Here is a 23,870-nt window from a genome sequence, read left to right on the forward strand (position 1 = left end):
GAATTGTCGGGGTGTTCTTCTTCTTACTTCACTTGAAGTCTATTCTACAGTCCTGGTATCCTGATTGAACCACGGTATTTCTACGGTTAACTCGTGTAGACTTCTTTCTGGTGCAGAAGTAAATAATAAGGTTCGATGGCGATGTCTCCGTTCAGTCTTGAAAGGCAAAGTATACCCCCTGTAAGGGCAGTTGCGCATGTAATTGTGTAGCTAGGGTTGCGCAATTTCCAACCACCCCTCTCCTGAATCGATACTATTTGAGTCCAGTGGCAAGGAGAAGTCCAGGATAACTGAAACAATGTCGAGATAAATAGAGAGCGCATACAGCACTTGAAAGTCTCAAATGGTCACCCATTTAGTACTGATCAGGTTCAACGTTGCTTAACATTTAGGTGATCCAGCGAGAACCGGTGTGTCAACGTAACGTGATTATGCCGTACTCAATAAGGTTCAAGATATACCATAATGCACAGTTAACAGATTGTAGGCTAAAATAGGATCACTGCGTAATTGCCGGCGCTTGATTGAGAAAATGTTAAGCTTTTTGAGTCGGCTTTCATGCACCATTAGAGTAGTACGTCTTTGAACTCTCTTTAAATGTTAGATATCACGTATTAGATTTGGAGAAGAGATCTGGAAAACACGCTTTCAAATTGGTTTGACGAAGTAGACATAATGAGAGGGGATTATTTCTGGAGTGGGTTTGCAGAAAAAACGTCGATAAGAAATAGAATTACATGATTCTGGACCTGTCTAATAAACACTTACGTCTAATCTGTAAACAGGGATATTTAAAAAAAATATGACAAAATCTACCCATACAAAATTAAGTAATTTACATTGACAACTTCTTAAGAAGAATTAAGACAAAACGTTAGTACAATACAGAATTTCGCAGTTTACAAACGTTTCAAGTACAAAATGATTGTTTTTTTTTTTTCAATGAGGAGTGTTTTCTTTGAAATTTTTATTTCGGCTTACGAGGTGTGTATGTACGTATTGCACTGTCTATACTTTTCATCACTTTCAACGACCGAAAATAAGGTTTTATGAATGTAAAGTGGCCGCTGAGATGGGAGCGTATTGATCTTTTATGGTGGAAATTAGGTAGAAAATAATTTACCAGGTATCAAAGATTTACATTGAAGATGAAGACGGCTATATTGTAGTCAGATTGAAAGCAGGCCAGCAAAATCGTGTTTCACAGCCACAGGAAGAAATTTGGATTCTCATGAAAAATTCGTGAAACAATAAAATAGATAACCGCCACATAACACGCCCCTTCTTATTCCTCTTAACTTCTGATCCTCTTCTGATCGTCAGTTGAGGTTTTAGACAGATACACAGAAATTTAATTTGATGTAAGGTTGAAGAAAAGGTCGTTGTTTCATTCCTGTTACTAATAGAGGTTCTTGTTAATGTCTTACAAGGAGAAACCAGAGAGCTGGAGCTCAATCGAACAGATATAATGAAAAACGATTGAGTAAAGAAAGACAAGCACTGCACCTTCTATGGGAACCGTGATGTATGGGAACCGTGATGTATGGGAACCGTGATGTATGGGAATCGTGATGATAAATCATGCCCACTAAATTTAAAAGCCGGATTTTTACTTTGCAAAGGTACGAAAAAGGGCCCTGCACATATGTAAGAGAAGTCAGTTTTTTGTTTTAGCTATATTTCTTAATACTATTTTATTGAATGAAACTTTGTGCCGATATATTAATGATTCTATCTGTGTAAGAGATTGTCTCTATAAATAAACATATGATAGATGTAACTCAAATTTAAAAATTAATTATTCACTAATTAACGAAGTTATGCAATTTTTTTTTCTCTTTCTCTAGGCTTGCGAAAAAAACGGCGAAAATGGCGTGCTGGAATTCAATTGATCTCCTGACTGACAATACATCTAATAACTAAAAAAACTTACCACGCGACGAGAACTCGGAAGAAATTCTGTGAAGCATTGGAAAATAAAACGCCCGAGTACTTTTTGGAGTATTACATGGATCACTGTGTATTTTTCTCTGGGCCATCCTTCCAGTATCCATACTTGTATTTGCTATTTGGATAGTTTCCATTTAACGAAATACAATTCATATTTATTAAGAACTTCTTAAAGATCAGATTTTTTTTCACTGTCGATCTACGGTACATAAACATTTTTATGCATACATATTACCATCTTCTTTTCTTATATCTATGTTTCTAGTTTACTATATCAACGGATACTTCATGAATTATGGATTAGGCCTGAACATCTTCTGTATATCTCCAGATTCTAGATATACGCGAATAAAAAAAAATCTACATAGTCTCAGATATATTGTGTACAAGTAGAAAATGTACCTGCTATTCGCCGGCTACTAATCGAGACCTAAGTATTTTTGTATATGTATATTTTACGTGACATATCTTGAATATAATTATTCTGTTATTATAAGAAACTGATAGATTTCATTTGACTTAGCTCGTTTAAAAATTCATAACATAGTATTTTAAGAAACATTTTTCTGTTATATAAAATCACTTTAATTATTTAACGCTAATATGGACAATACTATTGCATGGATGTCGATCAATGAATAGCTTAATGAAATTACAAATAACGAATATTAAACATTAATTTGTTATGAAATATTTTAAGTCATATGAATTCGGCATGCAAATAGATATATTTGGGTCTTTGCTCTAATATATATATATATATATATATATATATATATATATATATATATATATATATATATATATACGTGGTTGCTATGGATAACGCTGTCCATACTACAAATTTCCAGGGCTTTTTTTTTTCAATTTCGATTTTTTGTGACCAACAGCGGAGGTCCGCTTAAAGTCTAAAAAAAAAACAATAAAAATATAAAATATTAAATACAAAAAGTAACATCGCTTTCATAATTCAAAACCCCCTCATTACGTTTAAATAACTATCTTAGCAGCATACGTGGTCTTTTAACATTATATATATATATATATATATATATATATATATATATATATATATATATATATATATATACTATATTAAATGACTATGCTCTCTATTATTAAAAACACAGTAACCTATTTTGAGGGTAATATAAGTGTAACGCATGTAAATTACTTTTGTATTCATTCATTTCGGTATTTATCTTCAGAAATATTTGGCATAAGCCATTAACAATTTTCCGCAGGTGTAGTTTTGGCGCTGTGAATTTCCTGCTATGTTAAATTAGCTTGCATTAAATTCGACATAGACATATATTTTTGCATACGCAAAACTATTTTACATCAAGCAATATCCTTATTTTGCAGACTTTATATCATCAATTCCAATGAAAATGGCGAATTTAAAATAGACCAAAAACAGTAATATAAAGTTAAATAGTGTATATTTCTTGAACAGCGTACACCGATCGACGGCACGGAAAACAAATTCAAAGCAGGTTCCATATATGTAAGTGTTTTATATTGATCACAATTTTTTACATAAATCTAATACTTTATGAATAATTAAAAAACGTTACAAGATATAATTTCCATCCATTTTCTATTTGCAAAACTTATTAACATCTTACAAAGATGTAAATGTTTTTCAATATATATATATATATATATATATATATATATATATATGTCCATACACTATTTCAAATATATATATATATATATAATTAGTTTTATCTGAATATATCTAGACATTAAAAAAATAAAATATCTGACTGGTGTATAAATATTTCATATATAATAAATAAATAATTTAAAATATAAGTTTACATATATATATATATATATTATATTTCATATATAATAAATAAATAAATAATTTAAAATACAAGTAAAATATGTTATGTACAAATTAATTCATATGTATATAATATAGTTTGAAATATTTTTTAATATCTAACATAAATGTAAACTTGATATATTTATCTAGAAAATATTTGCAAAACTTAAAATCAACACCAGGATGTAAATAATCTAGGTAGACATAGCAGGTAGACATGGCAGCTTTATATCGATATACATACAAAATGATTTGCATAAATTAATGAGTTTATTTTTCTGGCTTCTTTCAAAATATTCAGCTACTTCTTTTCTATGTTCACTCGGTCCCGTTTATTTTCAAATACAAATCCTATTTGAGTGCTGTCATCCTTACAAGTAAACATCATATCTTTTCAAACACAACCAGACAACAACTATTAAATCAATACTTAATTATTCATTATTCACAGGAGATTCTGTCTCTGCTAGACTTTCAGATTAAATAAATTGCTTCTGTTCGAACCATAATCAAATCAGATACTTAGATCAACAATATCCTGATTAGATGTCATACTTAAAAAGGTGATTTTAAGACGTAATAGTGTACATGTAGCTGTTATCGGTGAAATATTTACAATCTCAGAACAAAATTAAACAGCAAATAATAGGTATTATTTAGATTACATAGACTTATGTTCTCATTTTAAGTTTTATTATAATAGTTATTGCAAATTATTTAGAAGAATCTTCCATAATAACGTTACATCACGACCGTTTAATTAATATTAGTATTTACTGAATTTAGACTTACTTGCTGCGCCACGTAGCATATCAGATATCTTACCATGTGAATATACTATGATTTGTCATATGCCTATCTTATAACTTGTCATATGTCAATAGCAACCTATTGTTTAATAAACAATAATCTAGATCAAAGAAATTAAATTAAAGGTTTTCCTTAAATATCTATTACTTACAAAAACTAACAAAGCATGTTTATCTAACAACAGTACTTATACTTTTCGCTATCTATTATTATAATGCTAGGGTTGAGTTTATTAGCGTGTTTCCGAAGGCCTTTTTGTTATATGAATTAATTACATAACACACTTGCTAAAAGTCCGTCAGACCTCTGATTTCGTTAATTGGAGGCAACTTACATTTTAATTGTTCTACTTTGTCGTAATTTTCAATTAACTCAACAAGTTGAGGCATCTCTTATTAAGTTTCTGGCAATCAATCTAACCCTCTTCTACTGAATATTGTCATAAAACTGATTTGGTTTTGTAAAATTCAGTTTTTCCTCGATTCAAGCAATATAAGTCAGACTAAATGAGTCACGTCTTTTTACAATCATCATATCTATAAATCCGAAGATTCTATCGTCGGCATTGATTTCCTGATCAGAAGTCATTACAGAAATACATTCGGTTCCTCCGAGAAGAACCACGTGAAGGTCACAAACATCATAACTGAAAATGATTTTTGTGGACCAAACTGGATTCGAACATTGGGCACCCAGGTTGTGAGAGCGTGTAGTTATAGAAATATTTTTTCTATATTAAAACTGATAATCCATTTTAACGAATGACAGCCACATTAAAATGAAACTACTAAAACAGTTCAATGATTCTAAACCATTTTCTACAAAATATTAAGTTGCAAATCAATTCTAGATAAAAACTTTACTTCCAATAAAACATTTCTCTTCTACACATACTTTTGTATTAAATTAATGATTGTTGTTTGCTAAACGTAGAACTAATTCTAGTTTAAATACAACCATCATAGTTTCCTTATCTTGCTGAAAATAAGGCACATTAATCTAGGGCTTAAAGGGCTACTGTAAATTTGAGGCCACATCCACAAGGGTATGCTAATTGGAGAGTTGTTCATAAAGAGTTTTTTTCACGTTACATTTAACTAAAATCATTGTGCGAGATACATGGTTATTATCAATGCATATTTTATCACTATCGTAGCTACCTGTAAGATATTTTCCTTTAAGCATATATGAGCACAGTGCCTCTATGGCCGAGAAAGTAGTGCGTAATTTATTAATATCAATAACTATTGATTTCCTACTGTGGTTACCCGCGTGATAAATCTTACTGTAACATAAAACAACTAATCGATGTAAAATTTCAAATTACAAAACAAATAAGCGACTTAAATCTTACATAAAATTCATATGAAAAATACAATAACCATTCACAGACTTCATTTTGTTAGCATTGTTCTTAATGGAATAGTTTGTAGAAGTGAGGTGTATACCTTTCTTGTATAATCATATCTACATTCGAAATTCAACAACGTAGTCCAGAGTTATTTGAACAGAGAGGAACTTCAATCCACCTATCTGGTAATGGATTGATCGGGTTTCTTTAGCAATAATACGCTTCCGTAATATTAGCCGTAAATATGCCACAACGTAATATCAGCGGTAAATATGCCACAGCGTAATATCAGCGGTAAATATGCCACAACGTTATATCAGCGGTAAATATGCCACAACGTAATATCAGCAGTAAATATGCCACAACAACAAACATAGAATAGAACATATTCTCTTGTGGGCAGATACAACCTTGTTACGTACTTGTGACATATGTTTATCCAGGCAAGAGTTCGTCCTATTTTTACAACTGTTAAAAAAACAAAAAAAAAACTCATAGTTCTCTTTGAAAGCAGATTGAACTTTTTCAATGCGTTGCTCATTCCTAAAAAGCATTCTTTAATGAAGAAAAACATGGCAAACATAGCGTTATCTTGAGGAAGGACGTGAGTAATTTATTTTTATCAATAACAATTAATTTCCTGCTGTAGTCACGCGTGAGATAACCACCGTAACAACTGTCGAGTACAAACTTGAAATAATTATACACGAGATAAATTTTACTCCATAAAATAAGATAAGCAACTCTATCTGACTTAATCGATCAATAAATCATTTGTAAGTCAGTAGATTAATTACGATTCCAGTCATATAAATATGAAGAGCAATAGATTAGTTTATGTCCGTTTAAGTCAATTAAATATCTTTTTATCTTATATGATCGGGCAATAGATTTATGCCTATTTGGCTATAAAATTATACACGGTTACTATGCTCTCTTTATTATCATAAATAATTACTAAGATTAAGATATTGAATAATTTCCTTTGGTATGAAATCATATTTAAATAGGTTATTGTTGGAGGCGAACTAGACACACATGCTTTAACGTAGTAGCCAGGTTTACAGACGTGTTAACATGAAAGGACTCGACACGTTGTAGACTCGTCGCAATGGACATAGGAAAGGAAGGGGGAAGAAATTCAACGCGTAGTTTCAGGTTTTAATAAAGAAGACCTTTATTCATCTTTCCCCGGTCACGCGTGAGTTTTCGTATCGGTTGTTACGTCACCAACGTGCCATTTACGTGATCCACGCTCTAACTTTATTATCGGTCTCCCACACGTTCTTTTTTATAATCTTTTCCCGTGCCGTGACGTTATCTCGCACACGGTTCGGTCATTGGCACACAGTTGTTATACGCGCATCCGCGCATCTGCACATCCACGCATCTGCGTATCCGCGCTCTGTTATAATGCGTTCACTAATCATATATGATTTCATCTAGCTTCTGAAATTATATCCAACCCATTATTACAATTTCATTATCATTCATGGTATACGTTTAGCTACGTGACTACTTTGCGGACGAAATGATAATTGCGGCAAAGCATGAAAAATAATGCCATACTTATACTTAAAGACAATCAATTCTAAGACACGTGGTGCTCTAAACTTATATATATATATATATATATATATATATATATATAAAACATATTATCAACTGCATTCGTACAAATACAAATAATTTGGGAATTGAATAAGGCGTTTTATATTTATATCGATTTATTCTATTTCAAACCACGTTTCGAAGAGATACATAACAAGAAAACTGACTAAAACACTATAACACAGATAAGTAGATATCTTAACAGTAATTCCTATTCGGGTGAACTTCGATTCCTGTTTAAAAGAAAACTTTAACAAGAAAACCAAACAGAAAACTTTTAATACAAGTAAAAGTACATATTTTAATTGTAGCTCCAACTCTGGAGTATATAGAACCGACATTGCGTGAGAACGCGTGAAACGTTTTCTACTTTAAAAGGTTATAGATTTTAATATTAATAACGCTCCTATTTTAAAATGTTCTTTTTTTCTTGAATGATGACTTATTTCGTATGAATTGTTCGTATAAACATTATAATTAGAATTTCCCATGATCTTAGTTTCATAGGAAAAAACTCACGAATCTTTGCTTGTGTCATGTCATGCTGTAAATGATCAGGCGTTAAAAACAATTAGTTTCATAAAATTAATAAGCGTATCATCTCTTCGTAATTATAGAGGACTAGCGTAATAGAATGAAGTCGTATATAAAACATTAAATTAAGAGCTTCAAAATTTTGAGGTATTTTCATTTTAAAATGTTGTATTGACAACAATAGCTAAAATACAAATACTAGTATATATATATATATATATATATATATATATACATACAGTTTCGTAGTTAAAGAAAATAAAGATGTGACTGGGAAAACATACAACAAATTAACTTCTTTTTAATCTACCAAGTACTCAGAATTGATAAATTCAAACTTGAGTCTGCATAGAATATCCGAATATTTAACCAAAGGCATAAGTGTTTTTGAATAAATACGACAATCTGTTCATATTAACTCTGAGAAAACTCAATATGTCGATGACAATTAAATTTCCCATGAACGAATAAGACAGTCTGATAAAAAGTATATATATATATATATATATATATATATATATATATATATATATATATCACGACGTCATCAATTGAAAACGAATAAAGAAAAGTTATAAACTTTTATATTTTTCGTATTCATTTTTATACGTTTCCATATATATATATATATATATATATATATATATATATATATATATATATATATATATATATGTGTGTGTGTGTGTGTATTGCCTAGGGAAATTTCTATAAAAAATCTCTTACTGAAATTAAGAAACTAAGAATGGAAAGATATATACTCAGTTTATTAAGTGAATGAGAATGATTTTTATATTCTTTGTAAAAGTTGTTTGATAATATGACTGATAATAAGGAGGTGGAAAGCTGGTATTTTTATCAGGCTAATTGAATATATTTATAACAATGCTCAATGTATGTGTTAAAGTTTGAACTCTTACATAAGAGAACACATGTAAAATACATTTTTCTCATATAGCTGTGACTCTACTTATTAAAACGTAGATACCAGGAAAATATTAACAACACACGAACACAATTAAGTGGCAAATAGTCCTTTTAATTAAAAAAAATCCGTGTTCGTCAGGGATCTCATTCTTCTTCGCCATGACTCAAACTGATAGCATTCACGGTCCAAGTAGCCAAATTTCCACCGATTTTCGAGAGATTTTAAGCGCCACATCGAGTAGCGTCAATGTTTCGACAATATCATCGGATCAAAACAAATCAGTGTCTCAAGTTTACGACAAAGAACTTGCCAAGATCGAAGTCATTATCCAAGCAACCATTATCGCAGTGACTCTACTGGGTAACGGCATTGTCTTATGGACTTTATTTCAGCAGAGGAAAAAACTAACACGCATGCACCTTTTCATACTCCATCTGGCGCTAGCCGACCTTTTTGTCGCCTTTTTTAACACGTTACCCATGATGGTTTGGGATATCACCCACGTATTTTTCGGTGGCGATGCCCTCTGTCGTATCGTCACATATCTACAGAGCGTTGCAATCTATGCGTCAAGTTATGTGCTGGTGGCAACTGCAGTTGACCGTTACTTTGCCATCTGCCATCCGCTCTCCAGTCACAGATGGAGCAACAAAAGGGTCCACCTAATGGTGGTCATTGCCTGGTTCTTTTCCTTCCTTTTCAGTTTACCCCAGGTTGTTATCTGGGGTCGCCGCAGTAGTGGGGGAATTTATAACTGTCTGGCTAAATTCGAACCGCAATGGACCTTACAGTTCTACATCACTTGGCTGACGGCTGTCATCTATATTCTGCCAACAATAGCCCTTACTCTGTTTTATGGCATGATCTGCTACACTGTTTGGAAAAGGGGTCATGCCACCAAAGTAACCGAGTTCACGACGACTACTCGTTTCCGAAATCGAGCTTTCATCAGTAACAGGGTAGCCTCGAGAGTTGGCCAGAATCATCTGACGTGTGGTTTCTCTCAAGACGACGTCCAAGGGCAAGGCGTTAATTACAGCAGGGGTTTATCTCGAGCAAAAGTTCGATCTGTCGCCCTTACGCTGACAGTTGTTGCCTGTTATTTCGTTTGCTGGTCGCCATTCTTCATCTGTCAGATGTGGGCCGCTTGGGACGAAACGGCACCTTTTACAGGTAAGTGAAAACTAAACTTCATTTTTCGTCGTTACTTGTTTTGCCGTTTTTTTTTGTTTTTTTTTTTCGGATATTAAACCAAAACGAGTAAATATGGTTCTATTTATAGAAATACCTATGTATGTCTATCCTCAACATATCTCTAAGAAGAAAAAAAACGATTCAAGGAAACAACACTCAGAAATTACTTTCTCCTAGTTTAGAAACCCGCATGTATGTACTCTGTTGTCTTATGTCCTGCTCGTTTATAACATAGAAAGCTGGTCTTTGCAGTTGGGTATTTTCGTGACTTTATTGTGGACTATTGCAGACCCTCTCCTGTAAAGAAATATTAACCCCCCCCTCAGGATACTGCTTTCCGAGCTTTTGCTTCTGCCGGCTAACCCCATTGTATATGTGTATGCATGAGTGTATGTATATATGTAGGCATATATATATATGTGTGTGTGTGTGTTTGCGGGTGTGGGTGTGGGTGTGTATATGTATATGTGTATATGCACTACTCTAATCCCTTATACCTCATTTAGGTATCCAACTCTACCCCTGTTTAACGAAAGCAAGAATGTTTTTATTTTTTGTTCTTTTATCTTATTTTATATTTTTTATTTATTTATTTTTATTTTTTATCGCCTCTTCTCCCTTTTTTTTATTTTACTTCACCCTTCACCCTCTATCCCTGAAATATATTTCATATGTCTGTGATCTTGCCTTTATCTGTACCCCTTAATTTGACTCAACTTTTAGTCATTATTATTATTATTATTATTATTATTATTATTATTATTATTATTATTATCATTTTTATTGTCATTATCATCATCGTTATTACTGTTGTTATTATTAATATTATTATGGTTAATAGTACATTTCCCTCAATTACTCCACCACGTCAATTATTCATATTCAAAAATCTCCAAAGAACTTGCTACCCTATCTCTCTACATATGCCTTATAAAAAAGAAAACATAGAAATATTGCCACTTATTACCTAGCATATATTATACTCTGAAATCCAGTATTATAGCCACCCAGACCCACCCCTTTCGCCTTAAATCACCGCCATAATATCTCTCCCAAAAGTATATACTTATTCATAGTGCTGGTATCATCCCGCTTGCATCTGTAAAAACTGTCCCTCCATAGATAATAGACACCTTAGAACTACCAGACATCCAGTTAAGCCCCAACTTTAACCCTAAAACATATACTACATACACTTAAGACTATGAGAAAGACTCTATACAACTTTCTGCATTACACTATATATAATACGCTCCTCTTTTATTTAGAATTCGACCCCCAACATCGTCTATAATTTTAGTTCATTTTGATCTATTTCGTTCCTAATGAATCCAACGCTAGACGCCGCATCCCCACTATGTTACCTAGAATCTTCTTTACTTTTCTGATGAGAAGCATTAGGCTTCGAAATGCCTTGGCATAAAGAATCCCTTCTTTCCCCCAACTAATCGATTGTATTCCCTTATTGAATTAATGAACCAATCAATATTCATCAATATATAGTTCTGTGACTTCATTTCCCACTCCTATTGTTTTCATATATATATATATATATATATATATATATATATATATATATATATATATATATATATATATGAAAACAATAAGAGTGGGAAATGAAGTCACAGAACTATATATTGATGAATATTGATTGGTTCATTAATTCAATAAGGGAATATATATATATATATATATATATATATATATATATATATATATATAACGTAAAAGGATAACATTTCAATACGTCTCTTAATGGAGTACATCTTTTTATCCTGATATGTTTGCTTTATCATTAAAACTTTATTTTTCAGCTTAATTTTATTACTATAAGCATGAATTTAAGCTCATTTGTTGCTGCGAATGTTTTTTTCTTCTCGATTTAAAGTTATTTTTTTAAATTGACGTCAACACTAAGATACTTCAATTTAAAGTCAAATATGAACAGGTAAAATTAGAGAGAAATAAAAGGTGAATCAAATGAGGTACAGATTTATAAAACAGTTACACTTAATTTAGCTTAAACTTGCGGTTTTGGAAAAAAATACAAGCGCGGACTTTCTTTTTGGCGCCAGTGTATATTGTACCCTTTAGCACACTCTATATTTAACGTTTTTTAAACGTAAATTTTTCCTCTTGAGCTTATCTCGCTTTTCAATAAATAAATAAATAAATAAATAAATCCTATGATCTAGTTCTGGAAGAGTGATCGCGAAACCGATTAGCTGGCCTTCCTTTTTCTGTTAATCATAAATATCAAAACTTGTCTTGCCCTCATAATTGCAATATATATATATATATATATATATATATATATATATATATATATATATATATATATATATATAGCGATGTAATACGAGGGAAAATTTACGTGTGCATTTTTATATTGCCCCCTTTCTAATACCATATTAATTTACTTGTTTCAAGTGGGTACTGTTCAATGTATCTGCTAGACTCACTCTTATTGTTCGTACTTTAGGATCGATATGGATCAATCTGACATAGTGGTTATTGAGTAAAATGCCCATTCTCGAATATTTATAATGAATCACGTGCTAATTACAACATTAAAATAGTATTGATTCTAGCAATATAAGCATTCTAGTGTGTTGTCACTATTATTGAATATTTTTTAAAGCTGGCCTTTTTGTTTTAATGTGTACCAATTCTAATAAGTGCAGTTCTCTGCCAATGTGACTTTTTTAAATCCAACAAAGTTTACAACATTAATAAAAAGTATTAAGATTTTTAGCATATTCATAAAAGATTACCGCGACGCCTTTGTTTATCATACTACGTTTATAATATTGATAACAAAAATGTTAGGCTTTTGAGCATTACAAAAAGAGAACAAAAATGCGACGACAAAACTTTTACAAGAATTTTAAAACATTATTATAAAAGATGCTAAATTATATTTTAAAAAAAGCCACGACGACTAATTTTTATATCACAGAGTTTTTAATGTTAAGGTGCTGATTACACGACGATGTCAACACATCAAAGGCCGTAAATGACAAAGTTCTCTCTGATTCTCTCTTCTCTGATCTTGAGCGCGTGGTACAATGGGGGAAGAGGTGATTGGTCACTTTTAATGCATCTAAAACCAAGCTTCTATCTTTACATCATCAACGCTCTGATCCCCATCTGGCATCAATTGAAATGGATGGCTCTCATCTTGGGGAGGCTCCATGTTTTGACAAGCTTCTGGGATTGACCTTTACTCCTGATCTGAAATGGACCACGTACATCACATCTTTTGGCAAGGTCGTTGGGAAAATGGTAGGATCGTTCTACCACTGCAATAGATATCTAACTGCTGATGCAATTCTCTATCTATATAAAAGCCAAGTACGTCCAAGTATGGAGCACTGCTGCCATATCTGGGCAGGAGCTGCTAAAAACCGCCTATCCTGCCTTGAGAGAGTACAAAATAGACTTCGTGGCTTAGTGGGGATGCCCTTTTCTCTTTCATGTAACCTGTCTCCCACAGAAGGAACGTTGCGAGCCTGTCTTATTTTTATCGTTATTTCCATAGCAAGTGGTTGTCTCAGTTCCAACCTCTGGTTCCCCCTCACCAATCTTTCCCGTAAAACACCCGTCTAGCTGAAACCACTGTCAGTAATTTTTCCCACTCTTTATCCGGGCCTAAACCCAAACGTAGATTCCATGAACAAAGCTTCTTTCTTAGAAGTGCACGCCTGTGGAACTCTCTTCCGTTTGCCTGTTTCCCACCTGACTACAACTTGGATATCTTCAATATAAACAAGACATTTTATCAGATCTCCATTACTAACAATTACGACGATATTATCCCATTGATTACTGTGCAAGAAATAACCCTTATCTTCGAGTGGCCCGGGGGCCTTGATAAGTGGTGACTTCCATGTAAAAAAAGGTCTTTAACATTATAAAAATGAACACAAAAGAAAATTGCAACGGCTTACTTTAATGTAACAAAGTTTACACAATTTCATCACAATTTGCATTAAAAAATGTTATTATTAGTGTACAGTACTATCGGCACATTTTCAACATCTTAATAAAAAAGTACAATTCCTCTAAGCTAGATGTGTTTTACCTTTTAAAATACTATTCTGAAAATGATCGGTCTCTTAGTCAATAAGAGTTCATTCCTCTGCATTAGGACTTTACTCGACATGAGTACAATCATAAAAATATTAGCCTATCTTCTCTTTAGCTAAAGTAATAAGTTTTATATAAATAATTAAGGCTTATATAGTAGAACTCCGGTATACGGCATTAAAAATTAATAACAAAATACAGTACAGTATATAATATACACGTATATAATCAAATTCCATTATAAATAATATCGTAAACTGGGGTGAATACTGTAACTAAGGGCTAGAAAAACAATCATAGTCTACATCGTAACTTGAAAAAAGTATCCTAGGGCCACTGTATTCCGGGGTCCTACTGTACTTAATGTAATAAATGCCAGTTTTTACATATTTAACCCTTATAGTTCTCATGTTTTACTTTTTTTGACAAAGGAGTATCCACTTAGCAAGGCCGGAGGACACTCGACTATAAGGGTGATTGAGGCTGAAGAGGGCTATATTGAATAGATTTTAGCTCTATTACATAATCAAATTAATTGAATTAATTTAATTCAATAAAAGTTTTAAAATGAATGCGTAGTAAAGTTTAGGGCGATAAATGTATCGTTCCACACTGCGTGAATAAACTATCTTGATACCACATGCCTTTTTACCCTACATTCTTTTCATAGTCTTACAATCTTAATAAAAATCAAAGAATTACACCCGAGTTATAAAGTTATTGCTTCAGGTTAATTACATGTTTTTTGTCTTCCTCCGCTCTCTCTCTCTCGCTCTCTCTCTCTCTCTCTCTTAACCACTTTGTACCCTTCATTGTCCACGCCAACAATATAATTATACATATCTTTATTTTCATGTACGACCTGAAAACCTTCAGCTTCATGATTCTCCCGTTAAACAATATAAGAAACCTTCAAATCGCTGCAGTGTTGCATCCATACTCTTGTCTTACAATATTTCCCAATAATATGCTTCAATATACTTATTTCAATTATATCCACTTCAATCAGACTAACAGTAAAATCCTACATTACTCTAGATGTTCATTAATACCAGAGGATTTTCTATACTGATAGCTCCTCTTCTCTGGGTACTTGCCTTTGGAATTCGCTTCCGGTTCCCTGTTTATTTATTTAAACTGCTCGAGGTAAGGCTTCAAGCCATTTGATACGCCAAGCTAGCAAGAGGAAAGTTGATTAATTCAACGACAGGAGATGCCTATTGACAAAGGCTCTATGTAGAAGGAAAACAGTGAGCAGGAAGAACAACAGTATAGTCTTTGTGAAAAAGCTATTGAAATAAAAAGCTGTATTACAATGCGATATTAAAACAGCGAATTGATAGAGACCTCTAAGCAAATGAGTCGAAGGAACAAAGGAAAAAGGGAATTGATCAAACAATTCTGACAAATACATGCCATTCTAGTATTTAAAGAAAATACTGAGACTAGCAACGTCACGTCTGTCACAGAAGGGTTACAGTGAAGATGAAAGTGGGTGGCCAATCAAATTATAGATACGTTTTTAGTAATTGATCAATAACCTTCAAATGGAACACAGATTCACCAGCTCAGATATTACAACAGTAATCCATACATGGTCTAATTGTAGATTTTTAGAGAGAGAAAATGTTTTAGTTTTCCTGACTATATAAATATACTGAGCTAAATATAATTTAAGTTCTATTACAGTAAAATAATTACGAATTAGTTTGACGCGAAGAAAAATAAAAAGAATGTGACAAATCTAAAACTTTCTGGTATAAAACATACGATACATTAGGGTCGGTCGATTTGCAAGTTTTTTCAGAAAATCAACATGGCACGGGTGATGATAGTTGGGATTTGGTGTGATAAGAACATATACCAAAAATTAGATTCCTACCTTGAACAGAAAATTGATCATTTAATTTTAAAAATCGTGTAGAAAAAGTCTGAGAAATCCTTCATTTTCATAGTATTTTATACAACACTGACTTTGAAATTTCACTATTTTTATAAAAAATTTAATTAAAATTGATATATTTATATGAAATACATTGAAAGAAAAATAAATACATGAATTATAATTTTAATTATGAATCACAACTAGCAAAATATCTCAACTTTTACTGCATTGATTAAACAAAAATTGTAAAAAAAAGCTAAATCAGCAACTAAGTCTTTTAAATTTCACGATCTAAAAAAGATATGTGGAGATGTATTACACAGTATTACAACTTGATACAGGTTACAGAACCATGTATTTTAATTTTTTTATTAAACACAATAATATAAACTGTTATAATAGAATTAACTTGTTCTGTATAATTTATTTTCAAGAAAAATGAAGGTCAAATTTGCTGGCACGGTGACTTTATAATAATGTATCTATGTCTTGCTTCCTGCCCATATACAACTTTTTTAGAAAAATAATTCAAATCTGACAAGTGTTTGGCTGCAAAATTGATAGCAGTAATCTTTTTCACTATTTCTGGAAAAAGCAAAACAAAATCAATTATTTGAAACCACTTATTTTTTATATTTTCGTGATGAAATATGAATAAAACTGACTATTGTTTGGGCAAATTGAGAAAACTAATAAAATTTAATGGATAAATATTTATTTACCTAATGGACAAAATCGTTTGAATACCCTCTTCTCTCACATCCAATTCATCTGAGTTTGTCATCTACATTATGATATTTTCCGAAAGTTGTGTAAAAGCACCATATTTGGATTTCAGTTAACTGTTTTCTTCTCTGAATCATATTAAAATATATTGTTGTTGGTTAAAACAATTATTGTCGGTTTTGATCTCAAACTGCACACACTTGGATGATAAATTTTACCAGAATGTTTAATTTATCATAGTGTTTGAGGATAGACACTTCTGATCCATAAACACATTAACCTTGTGACGCATGTTAGCCATCTTGCTTGATTCGAAGGCCCAATTTTCAAGCTGCATATCTTAGTTTAACTTCTCGAGAAATGCCAACAGCATACTCTCAAAAAGTATACCCTGGTCTTCCCGCTTAAGTTATTTGTTTCTTCTGCTGTCAGATAATGATGATCGGGAGGGATACTATTTTTTTTAGAATTCTGCTTGAGGCAAATCTTGATAATTATTGATGCAAAGTTTCCCCAAAGGACCAATAAATGTTGTTAGGCTTCTTGTTACATCAATTAATTTAAAAATTGCTCTAAATGGCAGTTCTTCTAGTGGAAGCTGAAAATTGCAAAATTTGTATGTTTAATAATACAGCCAGATTACATAATAAATACAAATATATTATTTTATTTTCCACAAAAAAGGAACACAATTGCAGGTGAATCTATAGAATTAATTTTACCTCCTTGTTAGAATGGCCAGTGCAGACTATATGCCTTTTTGACAATTTCCTGTCTTGCACTTTACTACAAATTCATCACATCTCAAGTCAGGAAGTTTACAGCTACAAGAAAATATACCAAACAATCTGTCTTGCAGTTCCTTCATTCTTTTCACTTTGGTTGCTGCAAGAGATTTCCTGTCAATCTGTTTGGTCCTCTTACAGCAAAATATATTGACATTCTGTCCTATATAACGTTCCAGTAACAAGGGCAATTGTGGATTAATTACTTGACAAATACTAATTAATTCATTTGCAATTAACATAGAACTCCCACTGTTTCGAGGAAATAACTAAACTGGATTACTTGTCGTGAAGTTGAAGGTGCAAACGACAAAGTGCACCAGCAAATTTTATGAACAACGAGTTAAAACTGAATGATGTGCTTTTACTGACATTTTAATCAGAAGAGTAAAATAAATAAATGGATTATAACTGAAGGAAACTGTTTTAGGCTATCTTACAGTTTCATACGTAAAAAATAAGTGCTAGTTATAAGAAATAATGAAACACTTTGTAGAATTGCATTAGATGTATTGAACAGAGAGGACAAAACCAAATCAGAGGCATAGTAGTGTTTAGTTTAGACATGTTTAGCAGACTTTATCTCTTCCTTCGATAACATGATTTTTTTTTACACAGTGATCACCACTTATCAAGGCCCGGAAGCCACTCAGGGATAAGGGTTATTGCAAGTACAGTACGTTAGTGTGGAGCTTTGATGAAGTGTTTACTTAAGGGGGCGGTTCATTATGAATTTGTTAACATTGGACTTGAAGACATCCAAGTTGTAGTCCGGTGGGAAGCAGGCAGACGAAACAGAGTTCCACAGGCGTGCAGTTCTAAGAAAGAATCTTTGTTCATGGAATCCGCGTTTTGATTTAGGCACAGATAAAGAGTGGGGGAAATTTTTCACAGTGGATTCAGCTAGACGGGTGTTTTTCGTGAAAGATTGGCGAGGGGGGATCAGAGATTGGAGTTCAGACGAGCACCTGCCATGGAAATAACGATGAAACAAGGATAGGCTCGCAACGTCTCTTCTGTGGGAGAGAGGTTGCAGGGTAGAGAAAGGGCATCCCTCACTAAGCCACGAAGTCTATTTTGTACTCTGTCAAGGCAGGATAGGTTGTTTTTAGCAGCTCCTGCCCAGATATGGCAACAGTATTCCATCCTTGGACGTACTTGGCTTTTATATAGATAGAGAATTGCATCAGTAGTGAGATATCTTCTGGAGCGGTAGAAGGATCCCACCATCTTTCCATTCACAAGGAGATTCGTTCTTGCTGTAGCTGTGCCATTTTAAACGAATGTTTAGAGTTTGAAAATCCAATGCTTGTGCATCTATGTTACCATGCTATTTTAATAGTATTTTCAAGTTAAATTTAATTTTTATGAAAGTTTTGTTTATTATATTTTTAAGTGAAAGTACAGAATAGTTACAACATAATCTCCTGTCTTCCCCATATTAAGAATGATTTTCTAAATAATAAAGTTATTTTAGCAAAATAACATAGATACACAGATGAGGAAAACCTTTAAACCAGTTTCCTTATTTATTCGTATCATTGTGTGTTATCTGATTTTTAAATTAAATTTCCGTAAAGAATGTGTAGAATAAAATTGTATGGACTATTTTTTTATATAAAACTGGAGTATTACCATATTTTAATAAAAATTTCAAATAGAATTTGATGTAAAATATTGGGTTGGTGCAAAAATAATGTTTTTGACGTTCGTTTTAAAGTCAAAAACATTATTTTTGCACCAACCTAATAGAAAAACCAATTAAAAAAGGTAAAACAAATATGTTTAAATTCACTGAAGACACTTGAAATATAATAATATATATTTTAAACAAGTTTTTTTCGTTTTTCCTTTCGAAATAATTAAGCCTAAATCGTAATGTTTTCAAATTAAATAATAAACACACGCTAATTTTCAATATCAATAACGAGTGTCCCCCCCCCAAAAGTTCCTGAAATGAAAAAGCGAATTTTGGTCGTTATTATTTAAAAAAAACAACAACATAATTTAGCGTTTACAGTTAATATTTATTTTATTAATTCATTATCCTCACTCATTTAATTTAAAAATGTAGTTTAAAATTTTTCTTAACAGTACGGATTGTTTTGATGACGGGACGTTCTTGGCAATTCACCAAAACACTTTTAATAGCTTCAGTTTTTTAACTTTTAAAGTCATTTCCTCAAGCAAAGATAACGATTTTGAAAAAAATATTTCGTGTAGGTCTTTTCTATGTCAACCCCCAGCTATCATCACCATTGCCTCACCGGGGTTCCAAAATCGACCTGCGCTAACGATACATGCGATCAAGTGGGGAAGGCAGTATACTGCACCTTAAAAGCCTAGACAAGTAGTACAAGCGCAAATCAGCATGAAAATAAAAGTCGCAAAATCATATGGGAAATGGATATACAAACGGATAAACTCATTCAATCCAGAAGACCGGATGTCATAAATATTAACCAGAAAGAAAAGTCCTGCCAGAGCGAAGATTAAGAAGACAGAAACGTGGCCGGAGAGCTCAAACAGATAACACCACTAAGAACAGTATCGAAAGGCTTTGAAAAAGAATAGAAGAGGTTGAAATCAAAGGGATATCCGAGAAGATACAACGAATTACAGCAATGAAAACACCGAAATATTTAGGAAACCCCTTAAATGCGGAGTCTAACATGCTAGCTGGACATATAGAAACAGTCAAAGAGATAAAACACAAAGCCACGCCACATAGAATCATGAAAACTGAAACTGCAGAAATGTAAGCTACCCCCCCATTTTTTCGCGTCATAATAAACTAGTTCACACAAAATAAGAGGGGGCAAGAAGGATTGAAAGACCGAGGAGAGAAATAACTAGCTAGACCTCCGCCGGACGAGTGAATAGAGGACTATGACCTTCAGGACCCTTATTGTTATTCAAATTCCTATAAATGGAAATGGTCACTGCCAACGAGAAATTAATGGTAAGAGGTTATGCAATGACACAAATTCATCTGCTAAGGTTATCGACATGTGGAGATTATCGGACATCTGAGGAAATTTGTTGTCACTCAGAAAACACCACAAGTTGTTCCTGAAGAGAAATATTTGATGATGGCATGTGTGACTACCGTAGATATATTCCCGAGGAATTGAAAGGATGTCAAAAACGATGAAGAGGAACACATGATGTGCTATTTATAGATCCAAAGATCCTGAAGGAGGTAAAAATAAGGAGAAATGATTTAGCCATGGCACGGGTCGACTACAAAAAACGTACGAAGTATCCCTATAAGCATGGATAATAGAATGCTTAAAAATGTATAAAATATTAAGCAGGATCATCAGCATGGTTGAAAATGTAATGAGAACATGAAGACTGGAACTGACAGCTGACGGACAACACATAATATAAGTTAGCATACAAAAAGGCATCTTCCAATGGGATTCACTGTCACCATTACTGTTCGTGATAGCCATGATGCACCTTAAGAATATACTGAGAAAATGCCAAGCTGGATACAAGTTCTCAAATACAGACGAAAAAATGAACCGCGTGATGTAGATGGACAATCTGAAACCTTTTGCAAGAACTGGAAAAGAAACTAATAAACACTAACAGAATATTCAGCCAGGATATCCACATGGAGTTTGGCATGGAAAAATTCGCACTATTAGTTATAAGAAATAGAAAACTGGAGACGGCAGGAGGCATAACTAAGCGGAGATGAGAGCAATAGGAGAAAAAGATGCCTATAAATACTTGGAAGTTTTGGAAACAGACGACATTAAAGCAACAGCAATGAAAGAAAAATTGGGAAGGAATACCTCAGAAGGAGAAGAAAACTCCTGGAAACTAAATTATATAGCAGAAACTTAATACAATGAACAAATAAATAGGCAGTATTACTAGTAAGATACTCTGGGCCGTTCATAGAGTGGACAAAAGAAGGACTGAGATAGCTCGATCAGAAGACCAGGAAACTCATGACCATACACAATGCACTATACACAATGGACGATGTTGACCGACTACGATAAAAAGGAAATACGGCAGGAGAGGACTGGTGTATATAGAAGACTGTGTGAATGACACAAAAAAGAACTAGAAAAATACATAGTGCAGAAAACTGAAATGATAATTATAACAGCGAGAGACACTGAGAAAATCAACAAAACAGAGAGAAAGGATAGAACAAGAAAAGAAAAATGGGAATGGAAACAACTATACAGAAGATTCATAAGAATGACAAAAGATGAAAATAACGAAAACACTTGGACAGGCATGCGAAAAGGACACGTAAACCGAAAAACTAAATCCCTAATCACTGCAGCACAAGATAACTCGATACAATCCAATCACATCAAAGCAAAGCAACAAAACACATGAAAACAACAGATCCAGACTTTGTGGACAAAGAGACGAAACGATAAACCATCTAGTAAGTTAATGCCGCAAACTAATCCAAAAGAAATACAAAAACAGACATGAACAAGTGGGAAGGGCAGTATACTTGGAATTATGCAAACTACTGCAGCTGGAATACACAGACAAATGGTACAAGCATAAGCCGGCAACAAAACTTGAAAACGAAAATCACAAAATCCTATGGGACGTTGGCATACAAACAGATAAGCGCACCCAAGCAAGAAGACAAGATGATATAATAATCAACAAGAAAGAAAAGTCCTGTCAAATTGAAGACTTTGCTGATTAAGCTGACCACAGGGTGAATATTAAAGAAAATCAAAACGGTGCAAATACACAGAGTTAGCCAAAGAGCTAGGAGGGATATGGATGATGAAGAAAATTAGGATAATACCTATACTAGTAGAAGCATCAGGAACAATTCCGAAAAGTTTGGAAAAAAGAATGGGAGAAATTGGAATCAGATGAATGGCTGGAGAGATACAAGAAATAATGAATAATGAAAACAGCTGAAATATTAAGAAAACACCTTGAAGGCACTGATACACATGAACCACATTCGCGGGCCAGACAAACTGCTGTAGAGGTAAAAAAACCAAGAACATTAAAGCTGAATATATATGTTTGCTATCCCTTCCCGCATCCTCTAACATTGCCCCATCACCGCTCCCCCACCAACAAATTAAAGAGTGATACCAAATAGCCGAGAAGAGTCAAGGAGGATGGACAGACCGAGGAGAGAGCTCTGACCAGACTTCCGCTGGACAAGTGCGAAGAGAACTGGAACCTTGAGGAGGATTATTGTAAGTCAAATTCCAGTGAAGACCAATGGATGCTGCTAACGAGAAATCGATGAGAAGCGGCTGATACGATAACACAAATTCATTTGCAAATGTTATCGAAAGAGGTGGAGAGTACTGGAAATCTTGGGAGACTTCTTGTCACTCAACTTCCAGGAAATGTCACAGGTTGTTTTCAGGGAGAGATCTTTGATGGCCTGTGTGAAAGCTCCCCGTGAGCCAGTAATAATAATAATAATAATAATAATAATAATAATAATAATAATAATAATAATAATAGAAGATGAAGAAAGTCAAGATAATACCACTGCTAGAAGAGGCATGAGGATCAATCCTAAAAAAAGAAAAATGGGAGAGATTGGAATCAGAAGGATGACTGAAAAGATACAACGTATAACAACAATGAAAGCGGCTAGAATTTTAATGAAAACTCTTAAGTTCGGAGACTAAAGCCGTACCTATAGAAACTGCTACAGATGTAAAACACAGGGAAACACCACATGAAATCGTGGAAACTGAAACTGTATGATTGTAAGTTAACGTCTTCCCTTCGATCCTGCTTTCATCCCGTCCACCAATTTTAAAAAAAAATCTTTTTTAAATTAAAAAGGAGTTTTTTGTGTGTCACTATAAATTGTGCCACACCTAATAAGTAAGGAGGGCCAAGGAACGTAGAAAGGCGAGTGTGAAGGAGATTGGGATTTTAAGGAGGATTTATAACACTCAAATTCCAATGAAGACCAATGATTGCTACCAACGGCAAATCAATTGTAAACAGCTATTGCGATAACGCAAATTAATTTGCAAATTTATTCAAAGAAGTAGTGAATACTGAAAATCTGATGTGAATTTTTGTCACTCAGAACCCATGGAACACCACAGTTTTTTTTTTACAATAGGAATTATTTGATGTTGTTCTGTGTGAAAAACTTTTTGTGTAATAATAATAATAATTATAAT

General features: G+C 33.1%; 1 protein-coding gene across 1 annotated transcript in view; it reads left to right on the plus strand.

Annotated features, from left to right (window-relative positions):
- Positions 1–8,794: 8,794 nt before the first annotated feature.
- LOC145292058 (cephalotocin receptor 1-like) overlaps positions 8,795–23,870 on the plus strand; it is a 198,413-nt gene continuing 183,337 nt past the window's right edge. Inside the window, exon 1 of the mRNA XM_080138103.1 lies at positions 8,795–10,194. Coding sequence (XP_079994229.1) covers positions 9,180–10,194 — 1,015 coding nt within the window. The 5' untranslated portion in view covers positions 8,795–9,179. The remainder of the gene's footprint in view (positions 10,195–23,870) is intronic.

The sequence above is a fragment of the Euprymna scolopes genome, chromosome 13, assembly GCF_053919585.1.
Source record: "Euprymna scolopes isolate OS-2025 chromosome 13, ASM5391958v1, whole genome shotgun sequence".
NCBI classification, from domain to species: Eukaryota; Metazoa; Mollusca; class Cephalopoda; order Sepiida; family Sepiolidae; genus Euprymna; species Euprymna scolopes.